Source organism: Myodes glareolus, chromosome 7 (assembly GCF_982192425.1).
Source record: "Myodes glareolus chromosome 7, mMyoGla1.1, whole genome shotgun sequence".
NCBI lineage: Eukaryota > Metazoa > Chordata > Mammalia > Rodentia > Cricetidae > Myodes > Myodes glareolus.
Window position 1 is genome coordinate 18,525,907 of NC_142032.1, and position 20,378 is coordinate 18,546,284.

Below are 20,378 nucleotides of genomic sequence, written 5' to 3' on the forward strand. Positions count from 1 at the left end.
CCGGCCCGGAGCCGCCTTTCAGCCAGGCCCGGCCCCACAATGGCGCGGCGCACAGAGGCCTCCCCATTCACCCGCCTTGGCACGCTCACAATCGGCCGTGTGGCAGCACAGGCCTCGCACAGGCATTCTCCGCAAGTGACAAGGAGCCGCATAAAGCCGCGGCCGCCGGGGGAGAAGGGAGGGCGGCCGAGGGGGAGAGCTCGGCCCCGGCGGGGCGCAATGCAGCGCCCCCGGGCGCGCTTGAAGGCCCGGTGGTGGCCGAGAAAGGAGCCACCCAAGGCTGAGCCTGGCAGCGAGCTTTTCGTCTTTCTTGGAGACCCTCGAAGTGGGACAGAGTCTCAGCTTGACCCAGGCAGGTCCCCCGCACCAAGTCAGAGCATCTGGATAAAATGTAGCGGTGGGTGGGGGATTACAAAGTCCTGGACCTCAGAAGACCCAGAGCCTCCTTCCAGCCTGTTAGGCCCACAACACTAAAGAGAAATTAATGAACAAAGCGGTGAAGAGACCAAACTTGCAGCCTGGGGCCTGGCTCAGGAGCACCAGGCCTAGATGCCCAGGGTGCTTTTCCTCACTTCCCGCCCTGCTTAAGGGGGAGGGGGGATTACTCCCCAGTCTTTGGGACTAAACAAGTCTGCAGCAAGTCAAACAGTTCAGAAATATTGCACCTTCTTTATTGACTCCTGTAGTGTATGACAGCGGGTGTGTACACGGCGTGTGGATATAGTTATATAGAGAGATAATGTGCTGAATACAGGATACAAAACAGAAAGGAAACCAACCTGGGACACCTAAGCTGGGCTGCCAGGTCCTGGATTTGCTCAGCTGCCTCCCTTCCCCCAACTTTCGATCTCACTGGGGTGGTGGTCTCCAAGAAGAGTCCCCTGACAATCCAGAGATGCGGGCGGAGTCTGTCTCGGAAGAGAGGCAGCTGGAAAACGAAAAATCCACTGTGGAGGCGCTCCAGGCTAGAAAAAGGGACTGCGAATCGGTGGAATTTCTCAAGCCACTACCCCATTTTCCTCTCCTTCACACTTTTTTCTTTTTCCCTTTTCTTTTCTTTTTCTTCCTTTATTTTCCTGTTTGGTCCGGTTCCCCCGACCGACCGAACTTCGAGAAGGCCAAGTGTAGGCCGCAGGAGAAAAGCCCTCCTCCGGAGAGCAAGTGACAGCCGGAGTTCCAGCCTCCCGCACTCCCCGCAGAGTCAGGGTGGGGGGCCAACCTCTTCACTGGAGCCTGGCCCGTGTTGTTTCTGTCTCAGACAGTCTTGACGATTGGACCAGGGCATCCGTTTCTCCGCTGAGCCCCAGACCTAGAGTGTGCTGCAACCCTGGCCCCTCGGGGAGCGGTATGTCTATGATTTTATTTTAACGAGGGGACCTGGCCCTTGGGTCCGGCCTTTCTCGTGTCTCATTCCCGCGGCGCCAAGCTGCGGTAGGACGCCCGCCGCGTGTCCAGTCCTGTCCTTACCAAGCCCTGATGCCCTGCAAGGTCCCCTGGGCGCACGCCGGCCCGGCTGCGGAGCCCTGGTGCAAGGGTTGAGCGCCGCCACCACTGCCAAAGCCTCCCAGGTTGCTCACGTTCACAAAGGATCCGCCTCCGGTGGCGCTGCAGGCGGGCTGCATGGCGGTGGTCGCTGCGGAGGCCCCGCCGCCGCCACCGCCTGTCGGGTAGGCACAGCCGTAGCTGCCACTGTAGGCCGCGGCTGCGGCGGCCGCTGCAGCCGCAGCTGCTGCGGCGGCGGCCGAGTTACCGTAGCCGTAGGCGGGGAAGCTGTTGTAGGAATAGGCTCCGGCGCCCACGCTGTAGGGCGAGCCATAGGCCTGCGCGCTGGGTGTGACGCACGGCTTGCCATCCCGCACCAGCACCGGCACTGCCACGCGGCGAGGTGGTGGCGGCGGCGCGTGCGTCCCTAGCTCCAGGGACTTGTCCTGCCGCTGTCTCTTGCACTTGTACCTGCGATTCTGGAACCAGATTTTCACCTGCGTGGACGTGAGCTTCAGACTGCTGGCGAGGTGCTCGCGTTCGGGCGCCGACAGGTACCGCTGCTGCTTGAACCTGCGCTCCAGCTCGAAGACCTGAGCTTGAGAGAAGAGCACCCTCGGCTTCCGGCGGCTGCGCGGCTTCGGCCTCTCGCCGTCCTCGTTCGCCTTACAGTCTGTCGTCGCTTCTAGAGACTTCTTCAGCTGGCAGCTTTCTGCGTAGAGAAGCAAGACCTTAGCCCCGTTCTGGCTCCCGGTATAGCACCCCTACGCCCCGGCAGCACAGAGCACTCCATAGTAAGTGTTTAGATCTGGAGAAAGTTCATAGTTTCTGGTACTCAAGGGCCCTGCGTCAGACCGAGCACCTCCCCAGGAGAAGGCACGTTTGGTGGGGAGTAGTTAGTTTGCATTTATTAGAACTTGAGTATCGGTGAGAAAAGAGATTAAGTGTGCGGCTCGAAGCGCTAATGACTGTTTTCAAGATGAAAGCTTGCGTCTGCATTAACATCAGTATTTGCAAACTCGTTTGCCTACCACTCACCAAGGATACCTGAAGGTGTGAAACGTGTTGGTATTGGGGACAGGCAGCCGGGATGTACGGGTTGATTGCGGATTTTTTTTTTCTGCTCGGAAATATCTTAAGTGTAAGACGCAACTCAAGAACTTATTTTTTTTCTTACCAAAACTACTGCGTGTAACAATATTTGTATATTACCTTACATAGGAAAAAAGTTGGATGGGCCGATTTAGACAGTTTTGTGTCTGTTTTAGACAGTTTTGTGTCTCAGTCACATCAAACCTCCACTTGGAGAAGAGATTCTTCGATTCTGTCTTCCTTTCAGACATTTCCTGCGGGGTTATTCAGTTATCCGATTTTCCTACCACCTCTGGTCTGTGAAGCGTCCAGAACCCCCTGCTAAATTCTTCACTTTATCCCACCCTACTGGCTTGCAGCCTGAGACACAAAGCTAACGCTAGGATTTTTTTTTAAAGGCCTTTACTTCGTGGGTGTGAGTGGTGCGGTCATCTGGAGTGGATCGTGCTCCCACACACCGACCATTCCCTCTCCTTCGCAGAGTGCTAGCTCCAAGCTCAGAAGAAGTAAGGTAAAGTCCATCAAAGTTCCTTGTCTGCAAGGATGCTAAATACACAACCTGCTGGCACTGCCTTTTCGAGAAAGCCGGGGTGACTGCCCAGCCTCATTCTGGAACTCAACACACACTAGGCAGAAAAATGGTCAGACTACTGACTCCTTTTTGAGAAGAGGGGTGTTCGAGAAAACACACACCCACACACCATGATGTTAGGACCCAACCGCTGGGCCCCTGTCACTTCTCGCTTATCTGAACCGGGGCTGTAAAAACCACTTTCCTTTCCCTCAGGGGCTGCTCCCTCTCCTCCCTGCTCTGCTGAAGAGCGGTCACCAGAACCACCACTTTCCCCCTCTACCCCAGCTGCATCTCAGGTATCTGCGCTTTGCAGAGCTGTCCTCGAACCTGGCTAGGCATGACTCTAGCCAAATGTAAAAGGGGCGGGTGGCCATGCTGGCACGGTTTGTGGGTTGTTTATGGGCGCTAAGCCATTGCCCCAGGTGTAGGGACGCAATTCGTTTCCCCCTCTACTCACTTTGGCTCCGTTCTCTCACAACCTCCTCTTCTTGTTCCTTGGGCCTGCTGCAGGAGTCTCGAAGGACTGTATGGACATAGCTTTGTGGACAGAGACCTGAATCTCCGTGGCCCTCGGCAGCAGCTAGTGAGTTCAAATAGGACAGTTTCTCTCCCTCTTCTTCCTCGTCCTCCTCCCCTGCATCAGAAAACTGTGTCCCGTCAGTCGCAGCCAGCATGCAGGGAGCCGAGTGGAAGTGCTGCTCCAGCTCCGCCTGCAAGTGAGCTCCGTGGAAGTGCTGCTGCTGCTCCAGATTCAAAATGTCTTTGACTGAGAAAGGGGTGGAGGTGACCGGGCTTGGTAACATCATCAGGGCCACTTAATTGTCCAGTCCAAATACTCAATAAATCCCGGCGGGGGCGGGGAGGCAGAGCGGCGGCTCCAGCTCTTCCTCTGGACTCCGCGGTGTTGCGGAGTCGAGCTTTTGACAGACGCGGTCCTGTTCCAGTCTAAATCGCCTCCATTGGCCGGGACCTGGGGGTCTGGGTTTTGTTACAGCCACTGCAAGGACTGGGGCCCGGGCTGTGAAGCCTCTGTCCGGGGGCCCTGCGTCATGTCGAGGGGCGGAGTCGGCATCCTGGCCTCCTTTCTAATTGGTTCTGGCATAGGTGAGCCACGCCCTCCGCGTCCACCCAGTGGGGTGTTGCTGCGCTACCAGAAATAGACAGGGACTAGAATAGGGTCTTGAGGTCCAAGTCGCTGTGGGAGAGCTGCATTGAACCGGGTGTCCGAATCATCGATTCCCGTTCCAACTAGCCGCATCTTCCCCCAGGTCAATTTTGAGAGGCTCACTGTCCGTGATCCAACAAAGTCCTAGAAGGATGGCACGGACTGACTTTTCCAGCTGCTTCGGGGCAGGAAAACTTCCTGGCTAGTAAACGGCGGACGGTGGATTCCTCAGGAGACTAATGCTGTATCTGTGGAATTATGAGCGACGTGTCAAATCCCACCTTGTCTTTACTGTAGCTGTTCTCACCACGTGGAGTGCCTTTTCCATCCTCAGTTCCACGAATGGAAAACTGTTCTCCAAGGCTCTACTCAAATACCACGTCCTCCAAGGAATCGCTGCCAGATCGCCTAGCCCGGAAGTCCTCTTCCTCTGAATTTGCTCCGTTAGCAATGTCACTTGTCACTCCCCCTCACCTAGTGCTACGTATGGCAGGCTTTGTGTGTCCACCTGGTTGTCAAGTTAGACTGCGAGTCCCTGAGGGCAGGGTCCAGGTCGCATTTGCCTTTGCGGCCTTTGCAGTGGCTGCAGACAACAGGTATCTGAAAGACAGATGAAGTACTTTGGTGCCTGCTGCTCTTGCTTCGAATCGCCTGAGTCAATATGTGGTCTTCGATATTCTCAGTTTCCTCGTCCATATAAAGGAGCCGAATTCCCTCTTTTGGGTAATTGCTCTAGGTAAATAGGACTAACCAGGCCGGAAGCATAGTGCAGGTCTAGGAATGCTAAGGGTTCAAAACGTGTTTCTGCCTCAGAGGTCAGAACAGTCGTTGACATTGATCCTGACCTGGCTGGAGCACCACCTCACTCACTGGGCGGCTTTATGAGAACAGGGGTTGTGAGGGACTCTGATCTCAGAAGGGAGGTAACCCAGCTGTGGGGGCAGCACTTTCCTCGGCTGAAGTCTGAGTATAGATAGGCCTTAACTTTCAGAAGCGCCTTATTTCTCTACCTGTTGACTTTCGGGCGCATTTCTGAGACAGCGGTTGCATTCTGCGTGGAGAATATATGCAATCTCAGACTCTGAAAACTGCCTGGTGGGGACCACCTTCTGGCATTCACCTGCCTATAAGCTTAACTCTCTGAATAGCAGCGGCCCCTATTGTGAAGCTAACAACAAAACGCGTGGGCAGCACGCCTGGAAGTAACAAATAAGGAGTGGTTCTGGTTTCACTGCGGGGGTTCCTCACCAGACCGCCCCAGGCTTTTGTTTGTTTCCTCCCTCTCCCTCCCCTGCCCCCCAGTAGAACCGCACAGTTGGGAGAGACTGGTCTCAACTGGAAAGGACGGCTGGAAGGCACAGGGACTGAGGATAACGCCCTGGGAAACGGGTAGACACGGCACGAATAGGGATTATATGGAGGGTGGCCTTGCGGAACCCAGGGACAGTAGAAGGAGACCGTGCCCTAGGCCCTGGAGAAAGGGTTGGGAGGAGAGGGAGGCGGGGCTCTTCGGGGGAGAGCGGAAATGCTGCGCCGGGGCCACCGGGGAAGCTGGGACGAAGCTCCCTCCACGTGCCCTGGGGGAAATGGGAATGATTGTCAGTGGGTAGGCCCTCGAAACCATTTCTAGGTCTCAGGAGCCTTTTCGCTTTTAAGACTTGAGCCCCAGGCGGGGACCGCAGTCGCTACAGAAGGCGAGTCTGCGGAGGGAAGAGTGCGCCTGGTTTTGCGGTGGATCCCGAGCAGCGAGGTGGGGTGAGTGCGTGGCACTGCAGGGTCGGGGACTTTGAGCGCCTCCAAGCAGGCTGTGAGAGGACTAGAAGGAAAAGGCGCTCCTGTCTCAGTCCCCAAGACCTGCTGCAAGGCAAAACCGTCGCGGACGAATTCTTGTTCCCTTCTGATCTCCATTTTTTTTTCTTTTTTAAAGTTTTCAGGTGACTTCAAGATTCGATCAAAAGAAAAGATAAAAACTATTTGCTTCCATGGGAAGCGTGTATTTCCCCTTGCTTGGTTCCTTGCTTCCTAGCGCTGCTTCGCCCTCACCTAACCTTTGCCCCAGAAACGGGTCTTAGAACCGCAACTGAGTGAAAGCCCCAGCCCAACAGGGCCAGGAACTCAGTGGCACACCCACACACCTGCTGCAGCCGGGTAGGCCCACTCCGGCCTCTTCTCTCTGCTCCCCCACCTGCGGAGCACGTGGCGGGGTCTCCTCTAAATCCTGCAGCCGCCACTACCTGGTCAGGTATCCTCAAAACACACCTGGACAGCTCTCTCTTGAGAACCCTGGCCAAGCTGCTCCACAGCAGGCTGGGACCAGACTACACCTGGGAGGACTTGGTGGGGAGTCTGGTGAATGTGTCAGGTCGGGGCTTCTATGGCTTAACCTGCTCTCCTCTCTCTAACCTGGAACACCGCCGGTTCCGACTTTCACCCACCACCTTGACTTTTAGGATTGATTGGTCTTTGATTTTTGTATACAGCAGGGGTTCTGGTCATCTCCAGCTTCCCTTTCCAAATTGTTTAGTCTTGTCTTATACTGATTTCGAAGTAGCAGGTTCCCAACCAGGCCAACCGCCTTCAGGTGGCCTGTCTTTCCCGCTCCGGCAACCGGCGCCCGAAAGGACTTTGGATCTGTGCACAGCCAGCTGTGCACCGCTGTAGGAGCCCGCTTCCTCCCTCCCACTCCTTGGGCCCTGCTGCTGCTACCGGGGTACAGAATCTAGTTCCACTCAGTATCCAGTTACTAGTGCGTTCGGGGGCATTTGCATTCTCTTGTCTGAAAAGATCTTAGAAATCTTAGATTCGTGCTCAGTTAACAATAGGTTTTCGTATCAGGCACTTCAGCCAGCTACTGTCAGATAAAGTAAATATGACTGCAGTTTGGCTTGTTTTAGTCCTAAGTGTCTGCCTGGGTTCACCTCCATCACCTAGTACACATCACAAGCCCCTCCCAGCGGAGATTTGATTACAGATCTTGCTGAAGTGGTGGCAAATTCCCTGGGGGGTGCTTTATAGACGTGTATATATAATAAATAAAATTATAGCTGTTAAAGAGCTTTGTGTTAACCATTACAGTAATTGCATTACCGAAGGAAAAATGTGGTAACTTTTGAAAGCTTTGTGTTAACAGTCCCTCGTTTCCTCCACATGTAAAATAGGCAGATAGGCAACAGTTTGGGTACCATTTGACATCATTTGTCTCGTTGCACAAACAGTTATTTAATTATGGAATCAGGGCCCTGTTCTTAAAATTTTAATGTAGCACTACAGTGATTTTCTATTAAACTACGAAAAAATAAACTGTAAACTCAACTGGCCGGATACATGAAACTTTAGGTGAGTTTTTAATTTACTTGAAGGCTGTCCTAGAAATTGCTTTTTAATGATTCACACACACACAAAGAAAGAACCTAGGTGAGGAAGAACTTCCTTTTCGGCAGTGCCGCTAAGTGGAATGCCGTTGACTTGTTGGTGGCAGCAGCGGCATGCTAGATCTGGTTTTGGTCCCTTAGAAACGTTAGAAAACTGTCCCCAACTCCCGAGCAGACGGATGTTAACTGCAATAATGCTAAAAAGGGTGAATGCATTCCCTGACTGGAGTTATAAATCTGCTCCCTAACGGCTGAGCTGAGCATTTGTATAATTTTAAGGAGATGCGTTCCTTGGTTCTAGAAAGCGTTAAATGTATCTAATTTCTTGAGTGTGTGTGTTTTCATGGTGAACTAATGTGTGAGGGATTTTTAAGTGGACTGTGAGCGCAGAGCTTGTTTTGCACGTGTGGGCAATTTTTCTAGATTTTGTTTGGAATTAATTTTCCAAACAGATCATCATTTCTCTTCCCTGAGAGAAAAATCAGTCCAAATCCAGCAAATTGTGTGGTCTGTGGTATAAATTACAGGCCATCTCTGAGAGTTTCGGTTTCTCAGGGCGAGGAGTTCTCACTCATATCTTCTGAGATCTGACCCACCAACACTTTAAAAGATAAAAATGTAAATTGAGATTTCCTCACTAAAACCAGTTCCTCTAAGGCCAGTACGACACTGGAGTCAGAGGGCTATCTCCGTGGAATATTTCTTCTAACAAAAATTTCTAAAACAAAGGGTGCTTTACGCGATTATTTGTATTGATGTGTGTGCTATTTGAAAATGCAATGAGCAGTTTTAACTAGAGGATTTAACTGGAATGCGGAATGCATTCCGTAGGATTTTTTTTAACTTCCTGTAGCTAAATTTTAACGTCTTCTAAATTTTAACCTTCCAAAATACAGTCTAACTTAAGAGAGTCTTTTTAAGTCCTTGGCGAATTAATTCACTCAAGCTAGAGCGACTGCCTTGCCGGTTCTCGCGGTTGGCTGAGCAGACGAGTAGGAAGAGAGCGAGAAGTGGCACTCGCCTTAGGAGCAGCAGATTGTTCTCGTCTCTTCCTCAAACTATCCTCTGCTACTCTCAACCGCAAACCTACTTCTACGGACCTTAGCCTCCTGCAGTTACCTAAAAACTTGCTTCCCGGTCAGTCTCTCTGGAGTTACTTAGGGAGAATAACTTCAAACCATTCGAGGAAGAAAAATACCTTTCCTATTTGCAAGAAAGCGTTGCTGGTTTAAATCTCTCATGTGTATTTTCATTTGGTTCTGTCTGCGTGGGACCCGGAGGTCCGACTCTGGTGCGCACTTGAGGAGGAGGACAATGATTCCCTAGATTAGTCGGGATACTCAAGACGGGATAGTCTGTCACCCAAGAAAAGACTCTGGATACCCTGGCCCTGGGGCTCACCGCTCCGCTCCCCAAGGCAGTCCAGGTTTTCTCCTCAGTGCGCTGGGTTGGGCGGTGCGTAGGGCAGTAAAATGTGGGCTTTACCCGTAATTGGATAGAAATAGGAGGTGGAGAGCGTCGAGGCCTCAGATGGGCATAGTGACCAGTGGAGGTTCACAGCCACAAGATCAGAGGCGTGATGCACCCCAGAAGCCAGGTTCAGGCTACAACCCCAGGCCTACTGGACGCCGCTTCCAAGGTCAAGGATTTGGGGGTTTCAGGCTGCGGGCCTGAAGGTGATGAGGACTTACTCGGTCCTGTTTGCCAGCTGGCTCTGCCTTTCTGAGCTCCCGCGCTGTTTCAGCGAACTGCTGGCTTTCGGTCGACGCGCCTCTCTCCAGCTTTGCGACCCCAACAAACCAGAGCCCTTAAAGACCTCTGCTCTGGCGTTGTCTTTGTCCTTGAGCCTGCCTCTAGGAACTCAATCCTCCCCACTCCAGAGAAGACGATCTTCTCACCGGTTCAGGCACGCTGAGGTTCCCCAGAACTCCAGAGTCTAGGACTATAGAATCCCAGGACCTTTCTCCTGGCAGCCTTCCCCGCAGCCACCCTTTCCTCCCCGCTGGAGGCCACACTTTTCCCACCGCCTTCTTCCTTTTTTCTCTGGGTCCCTTTCCTTCTTCACTCGCCCTTTCCCCCTCCACCCTACTCCCACTTCCTTTCTCCCACACCCCCAATCCATCTTCCAGCTTCCTTTAAAATTCTGTCTCTACTCCTTCCCACCTGTTGGTTTCCCGTTTTCTCACCTCCCCCCCTTTTTTTAATTTCATACTCTCTCATCCTAGCCTGGAAGCTGCTAGTTTTGTTTTTGTTTTAAAATCTTGGTTCCCACCGGTGTTTGATTTAGAAAAAAAGAAAAAAGAAAAAAAGCTAGGCTTCAAATCAGTGCTGCTCAAGTGAGATCGACCAAGTTGAGCAAAGCTCCATTCATGAACTGTTTCCCAAATCCCAGCTCTGTGCCTGGGCCTGCTCAGGAAAATGCTCACGTATCTTTGGTCAAATGAAAGGGATCCTATTCCTTGCCCTGCTCCATCTCCTAAGCTGTCTCTCACATCCCACCCCACCCTTACCCCCCAGCAGCGGTGTGTGTGGGGTGTGTGTGTGTGTGTGTGTGTGTGTGTGTGGTGTGTAGACTCCAGGTGGTGGGCTGGGCTTCCCTCCTTGTGGAAATCCCCTCCAGGCTGATCCCGAGGAGCCTGCACTTCCTTCTATTGTGGCTGTCCAGAGAAGCCCATGCTGGGGGTGAGCCTGAGGCCCCCACTTCAGGCATCCCTTAAGAGTAGATGGGGTCTCCCAGACAGGGACCATGGCTCCACATCTCACACAGGTAAAGTAGATAGGAACCCTCCTTTCCTGAAAGCACCATTTATATGCTGGGGGTTGTTCAGTCTTGAGATCATCCCAGCTAGAAGATGCAACCAGGACCACTTTGAATTTCTGGGGCCGAATCTGGGAAAGAATAGTGGGTTCTTCATTGTCTCACTTCATCCAGCCTTGTAAGGAGCTCAGGTCCAATGTTCTATCTCTGTAAAGCCCCCTCCTTCCACATCCTTCTAAGCTGCCTGTTATGGGGTCTGGGGAGCCACTAAGTCACTGGTCTCCTGAGGTACACTAGACTTAAGGATTTCTTCCTGTGTCTTTAACTGCATGGCAGACAGCTGGCCACCCTCCTATCCCCCCCCCCTTTTACTTTTAATCTGCTACCATGTGATGGATGGCAACTGTATCACTCTGAGAAACAGCTGGGTGCAGATCTGATTGTTTCTATCTACTTGTCTGCAAAGTGCTTTTTGCACTGGCATGGTGTACCCTGGATCTATGCTGGCATGAAGGCACTTGGGGTTTTTCACGCATGTAGACCCCATTAAAGCCTTGCTCATGCTCAGTGAATGATCATTATTATGTCGGGCAGCACTCCATCTGAGTTCTCCTCCCTCCTCTCCCCAACACCTAGCAATAACGAGAATTACTGGTAAATGACAAGAGATCAAGAGATAAATATTTATATGGTCCAAGGTGAAAACTAACCTCCATGACTGGATGTTCTACTTTCATACAGTTTATGAGATCCTTACAATTAGGCATGTTCAAAAGGGCCCTAGAAGGATCTGTGTGAGCTGTAGCCAGAGAAGAAGGAATAGATTTTATTGCTAGAATTGTAATGACACTGTGAGTGCGTTCTTGAAAGCAATAAAACTATGTTGAGACATTCTGCTCCTCAGATCATGACCCTGCATTTGCATATGCATATTCCAGAAGGTGGCCTGTATATATGAATATGTGTGTGTGTGTGTGTGTGTGTGTGTGTGTGTGTATACACATCCTAACAGTGAATGAACTTGGGTGGGCATAAATGTTTTGCAACTCTCACAACTGACAAACCCACAAACACAAATGTGGCTGAATGTATATAGATTTCCTGAGCTTGCTTGTGCATAGGTGGGTCTTCATGATTCCCTGTACTGCATGGAGATTCCCCCAAAGAACAGGCAGCCATGTCCAAGGGTGGGGTCCAGGAAAACTTGGTTTTCTCTGAGTTATAGCCTTATCTTATACCTCTGCCCTGGACCAGAGCACTGCCCTTGGAGTCCACCAGATCTAGGTGTGAAATAGAGCTCTGCCGGTGTTATAGCTTTGTGACCTTAATCCAGTTTTCCCACCGCACCAAGCAGCAGCTTTCTCACTAGCTCAGAAGGTAATCGTGGGGCTGGAGACATGACTCAGCTGTTGAGAACCCTTGCTTCTCTTACAGAGGATCTGGGTTCAATTCCTAGCGCCTACATGGCAGCTCACAGCTGTGTGTAATTCCAGTTTCAGTGGTGATCTGATGCCCTCTTCTGACCTCAGACACCAGACACCATGTGGTGCACATACATTCATGCCGACAAACACCCATAAAATAAAATACATACATTTTCAAAGAGAAGATAACAGTGGTGTGGACTTTATAGACCTGCAATAAGGATTAAAGAAGTGATAGAAAGTGTGTAGGGGGACTAAAGGGAGTGCAGCAGAGGCAGTGGCAGCAACCATAGTGCCTTTAGTCCCAGCACTGGCAGAGGCAGGTGGATCTCTGGGTTTGAGGCCAGCCTGGTCTACAGAGCAAGTTCTAGGGCAGTCAAAACAAAACATCAAAATCAAAAACAAAAAAAAACCCAAACAAAAACAAATAGACAAAACACGTTAGAGAACCTGCCTGTTTGGTGACACTCACACCTGTGGTCCCAGCACTGGGGAACTAGAGGAGGACAGAGAATCATGAGTTCCAGCCCAGCCTCAATGACATAGTGAGTTCCAGGTCAGCCTGCTCCAGAAGAAATACATAAACAATTTAGAGAAACACTAGAAACTTTTTTTTTTTTTTTTTGTGGCAGTACCTGTCTGGGGACTGTGAGAGATGGTCCTGGTCTGAGCTTGGAGCAGGATTTCCAGAATTCACAGGCCCTCTGTTTTCTGACCTGGGTAGTGGTGAAGGAGCAGGAATTGTTCTCTTAATCTTTAGGAGTAACCTGTGGAGTCACCATCAGCCTCCTCTTAGCTCCCACCCATACTCCCCAATCTCATCCCCACCCAGCCCCAGAAAACTCCAAACTTAACCAAGCTTCCTGCTCCCAGGAATGCATCATTTTCAGCTGTTATAAACACATCTCTAAAGTCTCATGTCATTGTTATCATGTTTAGATAAAGATCTGGCCAATTAGTGTCCTTATTGGAATGCAAATAAATCATCTGCCCTGGACCCACCCTGGAGGTGGGCATCTCCCTGAGATCTTTTTCTTCCTTCCCTCCTGGTTTTGGGCAAGAACACCTCATCTTGGAAACATCTGTATTGTGGTTTCTCCCCTGGATCCCAGGCAGTCTCTTACCATCTCTGAGCCTGTTGATGAGGACCACCTCTGGGAACTGATAGCAAGAACAGAAATAATCCAGCTGACACCAACAGCAACAGCAGCCCCACCAGTGACCATATGGATAATAGCAGCTACTGTTTGGTCATAGCTTCCTACAAGCACCGTATGGCTCAGTGGTCAAGAGCTTTCCCCTACTCTCCTTCCTCAAATAAACTAGCAGAGCCTGACTGAGCCACTTCTGCAGAACCGGGAGAATGAAATAGTTCCTGGGTATAAATACTGTAGAAGGGTACTATGCTGCTGTCTACCACCCTTGCTGTTTCTACTTCTTCCAACAAGTCCTGCCTTCTGCTAGGGATACTTAGCACTTCACAGCCGCCTCCTTCAAGCCTTCCTGTCTGCTTGGGTGGAGGTTCACAGCCTCCAGGAATGCGTTTGAGTGGTATGGTTGACTGCAGGCTGACTTCAAAATAAACAGTGCTTGGGATGGGGTGGACAGGTCCCCCTGAAGCCTCTTTTCTCCCCTCCCAGCCATACCCCCCACTCCCAGCTACTTCCTTTTCACACTCCCCCCCCCCCCACTTTCTGGTACACGTCTGCCTTCCGAACTTCTTACCTACCACGGAGTTAACAGTAACCATCATAAGTTTCCTGTCAATGAACAAGGGTTTAGTAAAACATTCTTTTCCCATCAACATGATATACCTGTAGATGAATGTCATAGCCATCCCCTCTCCCGCATTTTAGAGCCATGGAAACCCATGCCTGAAGATGTGAAGTCGATTGGCCGCGGTGGAGGGAATAGGCAACAGACTGGTGCAAGATTTTCCAGGTGTAAGCTCCTCCAAGTCTTGGTGAACTGGAAAAAGATCTTGCACCAGCCTGGACTCTAGCAGCCTGGTTAACCAGCCATCCTGCTCAGGGATACCTTCCCCACGTTGGGGACCCTGGACTTGGTTTGTGATCTAGAGGCCCCTTCATGCGGGACTCTGATGTCCTACTCTCCAGCGCCCATGCTACTGCCTGTCTGCCTGGGCCTCGAAGGCAAGGAAAGTCTGTGTCCCTGGGAACAGGACGGAGGGTTCTCTGAGCTCCCTTCTTTCCTGTCTTGACCCCTGGGCTCCTCTTCTCATGCTCCATTCATGAAGTAAGAGCATCTCTTCCATTGGGCACCAAACCCCTCAGGCGGGCAGGACAGGGATGCCCTGGAGCCAGGCTTTGGACCCTCACATAGGAATCTGTGCTACTGGGATACCTCGCGGATGTAGAGTCATGGGTTCAAATCTGTGTTCACTGGTTCTTTGGTCTCTTTACTCTTTCAGCTTTGCTGTTCTTCGTGGAACTGGAGATTCTTAAAACAACTTCCAAGTTGCCCGAGGATTCAAGAATACCCCTGCAATGCAATTAGAACGGTATCTGGCACGATCAATTCTCAATAAATGTTAGTTTATTTGTTATTAACCCCTGAACGAGTGGAGGCTGATTTTTCCGTTTCTGGGTGTGAACTCTGGACCTCTGCATGCATCATGCACGAAGGCCCCCCCCCGTGGCGCCCTTGGGTTTTGAAAGGGCGGGTTAACTCGGTTGTGCTGTGCTTAGAGCCAGCACCCGTGGTTACATTAAGGCAAGCGACGACCTCAGTGTGTGCGTCTGTCCCTAGCTGCGTGCGTGCAGTGGCCTGTGCATGTCAGGAGTCCAGGCCGGGTTGACGCGCTTGTGGGGACCTCATCTGCGTTGGGTTTAGATTTTGCCTGCGACAAGAAACTCTGTTCACCTGACTGACGGATGCATGGTGTTCACGCTGTGTACACAAAACCCAGGGGAAGCTGGAGTCCCGGGTGCTCGGCCTGTGGCTCATCGAACGATTTGCGCTATTAATGGTTATTTTATTTATATCGTTAGAATTGTCCCCCCGGGTCTGTTTACACCAACGTCTGGCCGGCTCGGCCGCAGTGTTTGGACAGGGGATTACACTAATGGATGGTGAGCTGGGAGGGGAGGAGCAGGCACTGCTGGAAACTGAGCTCCGGGATGCGGGGTGGACCTGGGCGGAGTGGGGGGCAGAACTCTCCAGGGCTTGGCCTTTGACCTTGCAGGGGAAGGAAACCTGTCTGCCTGCGATAGCAGGCAGCGTTAGTGTTGGAGACTCCTGCTCCCGGGCCCCTATCCCTGGGCTCCGAAGGCCTATTCCAAACTCCAGGTCGCCCCGCTTGGGTGAGCACACTGCTACAAATAAACAAGACTTGGAGCTACCAGGATGCTGGGCACTTTGATGGGCCCCCCTCTTTTGGCGACTAGGTCTCTGAATCCGGATTATGGCCGAGCCCTGGGCGCCTGGCGGCCTGCGGGGGTTAAAGCTGTCTTTAAAGTGCGGCTGTGGAGAGAGCTCAGAGTTCCCCAAGTTTGGAGAATCTAAGATACAATGTCCACTGCACGTTGTGGAGCCTGAGAATTGATCTGACTGGGGTGGGGCCAGGACTGGTGTCCAGGGCCAAAAAAGGGTCTCGCGGGTGTTCCCAGCCTTCAACTGGAGAAGACCCGGGTCCAGAATCTCTGGCTTAGGGCCCAAGCATCTTTGTTACAGGGCTAGGATCTGATGTGCAGAAATAGCTAACATTTCGTTAGCGTTACCGACTGCCATTCTCTAGTATTCTGTAAGGTTGGGCTCTGGCCAGCACTCACAGGCGCTGTTATACAGAGGAGGAAACTAACGTGGGTGTCCATCAGGTAGTACGTGGCAGGGCCAGAACCCTAAACCCAGAACTGTCTGCCGAACTAGAGTGGTACTAATCAGTGTTTAGGATATTCGTTTGTGGTATCAGCTGAGCTAAGGGACTCTTTCTCTCTTGCGAGCGCACTGGGCACACGAATCCATCCCTATTCATAATGCCAATGGCTTCATGAAACTTCAAGGTTTATCCACAGAGTTCTGATCAATAAGTTTATCCTTACAGGTTATACAAAGGATATTTGATGTAATCAGTTCATTTTGAACACAGGCTGAGAAAGTAGTACTTTCATAACTGTCGATTCTTGAAGCTCAGGGCGTTAAAATCGCTCCTGGAGATCGATCACACAGTTGGTAAACACGGAGGTAGAGTCTCAGGGTTTCGAACTCCAATGTCTTTCTAGACCACTTCTAAGATCCTCAAGTTCTATATTCCTTCTCCATTGGCTCCTTCTCCCTTCTCCGGCTTGTTTCTGTGCTGCGGGATCTGGATGTTGTGGGGTTGGCTCTCTGAGAGTTACCTGTTGGGGGCGTAGGGCGGGCAGAGTTGCCCTGTGCTCTGAGCACTGCGCTGCCAGGACGCACGCTCCGGTAAACCGTTTATCTAAGGACAACTTCTGTTTCTCGTTCCCTGTCTGGAGTTGCCCTGCAGCCAGCAATGAAAAATGCGCCCTTTCCCGAGTCTCTGGCGCTGGTGATTTATGTGGGAACTGTCCCAGGCCGCTGAGGCCTGGGCTGCTCTGCCTGGCCTCAGGGGTGGAGGGCGCGGGCGGTCCTGTAAGAGAACCTGGTTTCCCCGCCCTTCCAAGCACCCGCTTTTACTGCGCCCCCTTCTACCTCGACCCCCAGAACATTTTACAGCCGCTCCCCCAGGAAGCTGAGCGCTTTATCGCGGTCAAGTAAACACCATTATCCCAGGTCCATTAACACGGAGATTTTGGCGATGTAAATAGACCTATAGAGGGAGAAAAGCAGCCCCTCCCAGAACTCCCTTGTAAAACGGTGAGGGTTCCTAAAGATTTATGGCCGATGTTTGCAACCCCATTCCCCCCACTCTTGCTAATTTTCTAAGAAATCCCAATCTTAGCCAGAACCAGAAGATGGGGCATACTCCTCCTGCCCCCAACTTAGAAATCTCGCCTTGGGGTGTTAGCAGGGCTAGGGTGGGGAGTCCTCAGAAGCGCTGACCTCGTCATTAATTTTCCCTAAGTCACGAGCCCAGGAATGCTGATTCCTTTCCGGCTGCGGATGCGTAGATAAACTCTCAGCTGGGAGCTGCCAGGGTGGATGAGGTCCACACACCGCTCCCCCACCCCACTCCACCCTCCGCCCCTGCTCAGGGGCCAGGATGCCTGTGTTCCAGGCTTCTTCCTCATTTGTAAACTGGTTAGGGCTTTCAGCAAGTCCTTAGGAGGCTGTAAAACATGTGGGACTTGTCATTGGTGGGCACTGCCACAGCCGGCTGTGACCTAGGGCAGGCATCTGGCCAGCTTGGATGGCCTCGGTTCTTTGCCTTTCTGTCCAAAAGGATATGCCCACCCTATTCACGCTGGTGTCAGCCAACAAACATGAAGTCAGATTAGGATGGTGGTGCTGGCGCAGGGTGAGTGGAGACCTTTGTCCACCTCTGTCGACTTTTAGTTTCTGATGGGTGTTGAGTGACTTGTTCCAGGCAGTTTCTGTTCATCTGGAGTGTGCTTTTCTTAACCCCTCGAGTCAATATTTATATTAAGCAATCTATCTGGAACAAGGAAGAGTAGCTCAGGTTGGGGAAACAAAGATAGAAGTTCTGCAGGCCAAGGGAAGCTGCAGGAGAAGCAGCCAAGGTCACTTTCTACACACTGCCTGTAGTCTTAGGTTTCTGTCCTGCCTGGTTCCCACAGTTCTTAAGTCCCAATGGAATCACACAGAGGTCTACATTAGTTATAAACTGATTGGCCTGGTAGCTCAGACTTCTTATTAACTCTTACAACTTATATTAGTCCATTATTCTTTCTATGTTAGCCACGTGGCTCAGTACCTGACTCAGCGAGGCAGCTGCCTGTGGCTAAAGGTGGCTCCATTTTAGCTTAAAGAATGCATCAATTCTTGAGGGTCAGCACCTGGATAAGAAGGGCGCACTTTTGCAGTCATAAGAAAGAAAAACCGGAGTGCAGAAAGGAAGAAGTGCTTTTTGGTTCTTTGGCAGACTGATTGGAACTAGAATAGGGACTTTTTATTTATTTATTTATTATTTTTTCGAGATAGGATTCCTCTGTGTAGCTCTGGCTGTCCTGGATCTCGAACTCACAGAGATCCACCTGCCTCTGCCTCCCGAGTGCTGGGATTAAAGGTGTGACCTGCCAGAGCTTTGTATGTGTGTGGGCACAGTTACCTACACCAAGAAGCCCTTTGGCATTCTGGCAAGGCTGACAGATGCTCACTTCAGGGGAATGCATTAAAAAACAAAATGTAGCTGGACCTTCTGTGTTGCCACCACCACCCGGTAATACTAGATCTTTCTACTGGTGATGAATTGACAATTGCTAAGCATCCTGGGCTTGCTGCTCATATTCAGAAGTCACTGAAAATCTTTTTCTTACGATGCATGACAGTCAAGGCATCTGGATTTTACCAATATTGCAACAGCTTTTGAGTTGCTGCTTAGACAATGTAAGGAAGATTTGTTTGAGAGTCGCAAGATGTGCTGTGAAAACAAGGGTTCTGGACAGACACTCTTCTGCCTCTGAGACTGTTTGGAAACGGTGTGCATGAGTTTGATGAGCACAGTGGGCTGGGAACATTCGAGAACACCAGAGAAGAAGCTGGGATGGGCTCACGTGCCTTGTGAAGGGATTCAAAGTGTTGGCTGGCACTCTGAAACTTCTGGACTTCAGAAATTAACTGGCACCTACCCCATCTTGTCCCGGTATTTAAATACAATGGGAAGGAAAACTGTCCAGACCACAGCACTCCTGGCAGGGGCAGTATACTACACTGAAATGTCAAGTTCAACTCTAAAGATGCTAAACATAAGCTCAGGACCTAGCTCCGGGGGCAGTGGCCAGCCACAGCCCAACATCTTTCTCATTGCTAAGCACCCATTTCCTTTTTACCTCCAAGTTCTTCTGTGTTTTGAGCTCCTTCCTGGGTTGTTGGTTCTTGCAGGGCTCTCATTTGTTTTTTCATTTATTTACTCATTCATTGAGTAATTGTTAGACTCGAAGGAGTCAACAGAGATATTATGGAAGATCTAGAAGAAAGTCAAGAAGAGATTAAGCCTCGCAGATATCCTTACTCCTGATCAACCTTTCCCCCTTTTCTTTTCTTCTTCTTTCCTCTCTTTCTTGTTTTCTTTCCTTTCTTTCCTTTTTTCAGTCTAGTTCTTGGTACCTAATCCAGGCTGGTAAACCTGATACACATCAAACCTCTTTTATCAAGGTTTATTTTACTGCTTGTGCAGTTGCCAAAGGCCATAGAAGTCTTACTGGGAGAAGGAAGAGCTTTTAGCATACAAATTGGGTCCCATCTTTTCAATTGTAATGACAACTCCTTTAGGGGTGAACTTTACTGAAGGTGACTGCAAAGTTAGAGTGCCAAGGTGGGGCTTGTTCCAAATGGTAAGAAATGTGCAAGATCCACCCAACATGAAACTGCTAGCCCCAGATTAAGCTAGTGATTATAATTGACAGCACAGAGCAAACACAGCTCTAACTAATAAAGTTTTACCTGGCATGAGCTTCAGTGCTAACAGTAGCGTTTGCCTGACTTTGTAATCTCCTGTATGTCTTCTTCAGTGTCTTAGGTCACTGTCTCAGAGACAGCAGGTGGGTCTGTGTACTGAAGTCAGATCTAAATAACTAGATAGTCAGGCGTGGTGGTGCATGCCTGTGATCCTACCACTTGGGAGGCAGAGGATGAAGGATCTGGAGTTCAAGGCCAGCCTGGGCATCTTAGGAGATTGCTTGTCTTGAAAGTCAATAGCAGCAATCACATGAAAGAGTTGGAATGAGAATAGGGCTTAGAACCCAATTCTGTTTCAACAATAAGAACTTTTGACAAGCGTTGAATACAGTTAAAAGTTGGATGTTCTTTTTCTTTTAATGAAGGAAAACATTTAACTGGGGTGGCTGTACATTTTTCAGAGGTTTGTTCCTTTATCATTGTGGTGGGGAGCATGGCAGCCTGCAGGTAGACATGGTGCTGGGGAAGGAGCTGGTACGTGTTGATATGCAGTCAGCAGGATGTAGACTGTTTCAATAGGCATGCCTGGAGCATATATGAGACTTCAAAGCCCACCTTGACAGTAACACACTTCCTCCCACAAGACCATACCTACTCCTACAAGGACATACCTCCCAAAAGTGCCACTCCCTTTGGGGACTGTTTTCTCTGAAACTGCCATATTCCACTCCCTGACCTCCAAAGGCAAACATGCATCAGTCCAACTTCACAAGTCCCCATAGTCTATCACAGTCTCAAACTTATTTATAAGTCTAAAGTTCAAAGTCTTTTTTGAGATTCATGCAATCTCTTAATTGTAATCCTCGGTAAAATCAAAATCAAAAAGCAGGTCACGCACTTCCAACATATTATGGCACAGGATATACATTATCATTCCAAAACGTAGGGAAGAGAGCATAGTGAGGAATATTAAACCAAAGCAAGACTGAAAGCCAGCTTGACAAACATATGG

At 50.5% G+C, this 20,378-nt stretch overlaps 1 protein-coding gene and 1 long non-coding RNA gene across 2 annotated transcripts; one reads left to right on the plus strand and one right to left on the minus strand.

Annotated features, from left to right (window-relative positions):
• Positions 1-649: 649 nt before the first annotated feature.
• On the minus strand, positions 650-4,774 carry Nkx2-3 (NK2 homeobox 3). Its single transcript, XM_085693961.2, has 2 exons — positions 3,606-4,774; positions 650-2,194 (listed from the first exon to the last, which is right to left on the minus strand). Exons 1-2 carry the CDS (start codon positions 3,952-3,954, stop codon positions 1,464-1,466), a joined length of 1,080 nt encoding a protein of 359 aa, XP_085550087.1. The 5' UTR covers positions 3,955-4,774; the 3' UTR covers positions 650-1,463.
• Positions 4,775-4,858: 84 nt separating this feature from the next.
• LOC148121309 (uncharacterized) lies at positions 4,859-14,444 on the plus strand. The gene is made up of 2 exons (XR_015738340.1): positions 4,859-6,068; positions 14,298-14,444. It is a non-coding gene; the product is annotated as an uncharacterized LOC148121309 (long non-coding RNA).
• Positions 14,445-20,378: the final 5,934 nt, after the last annotated feature.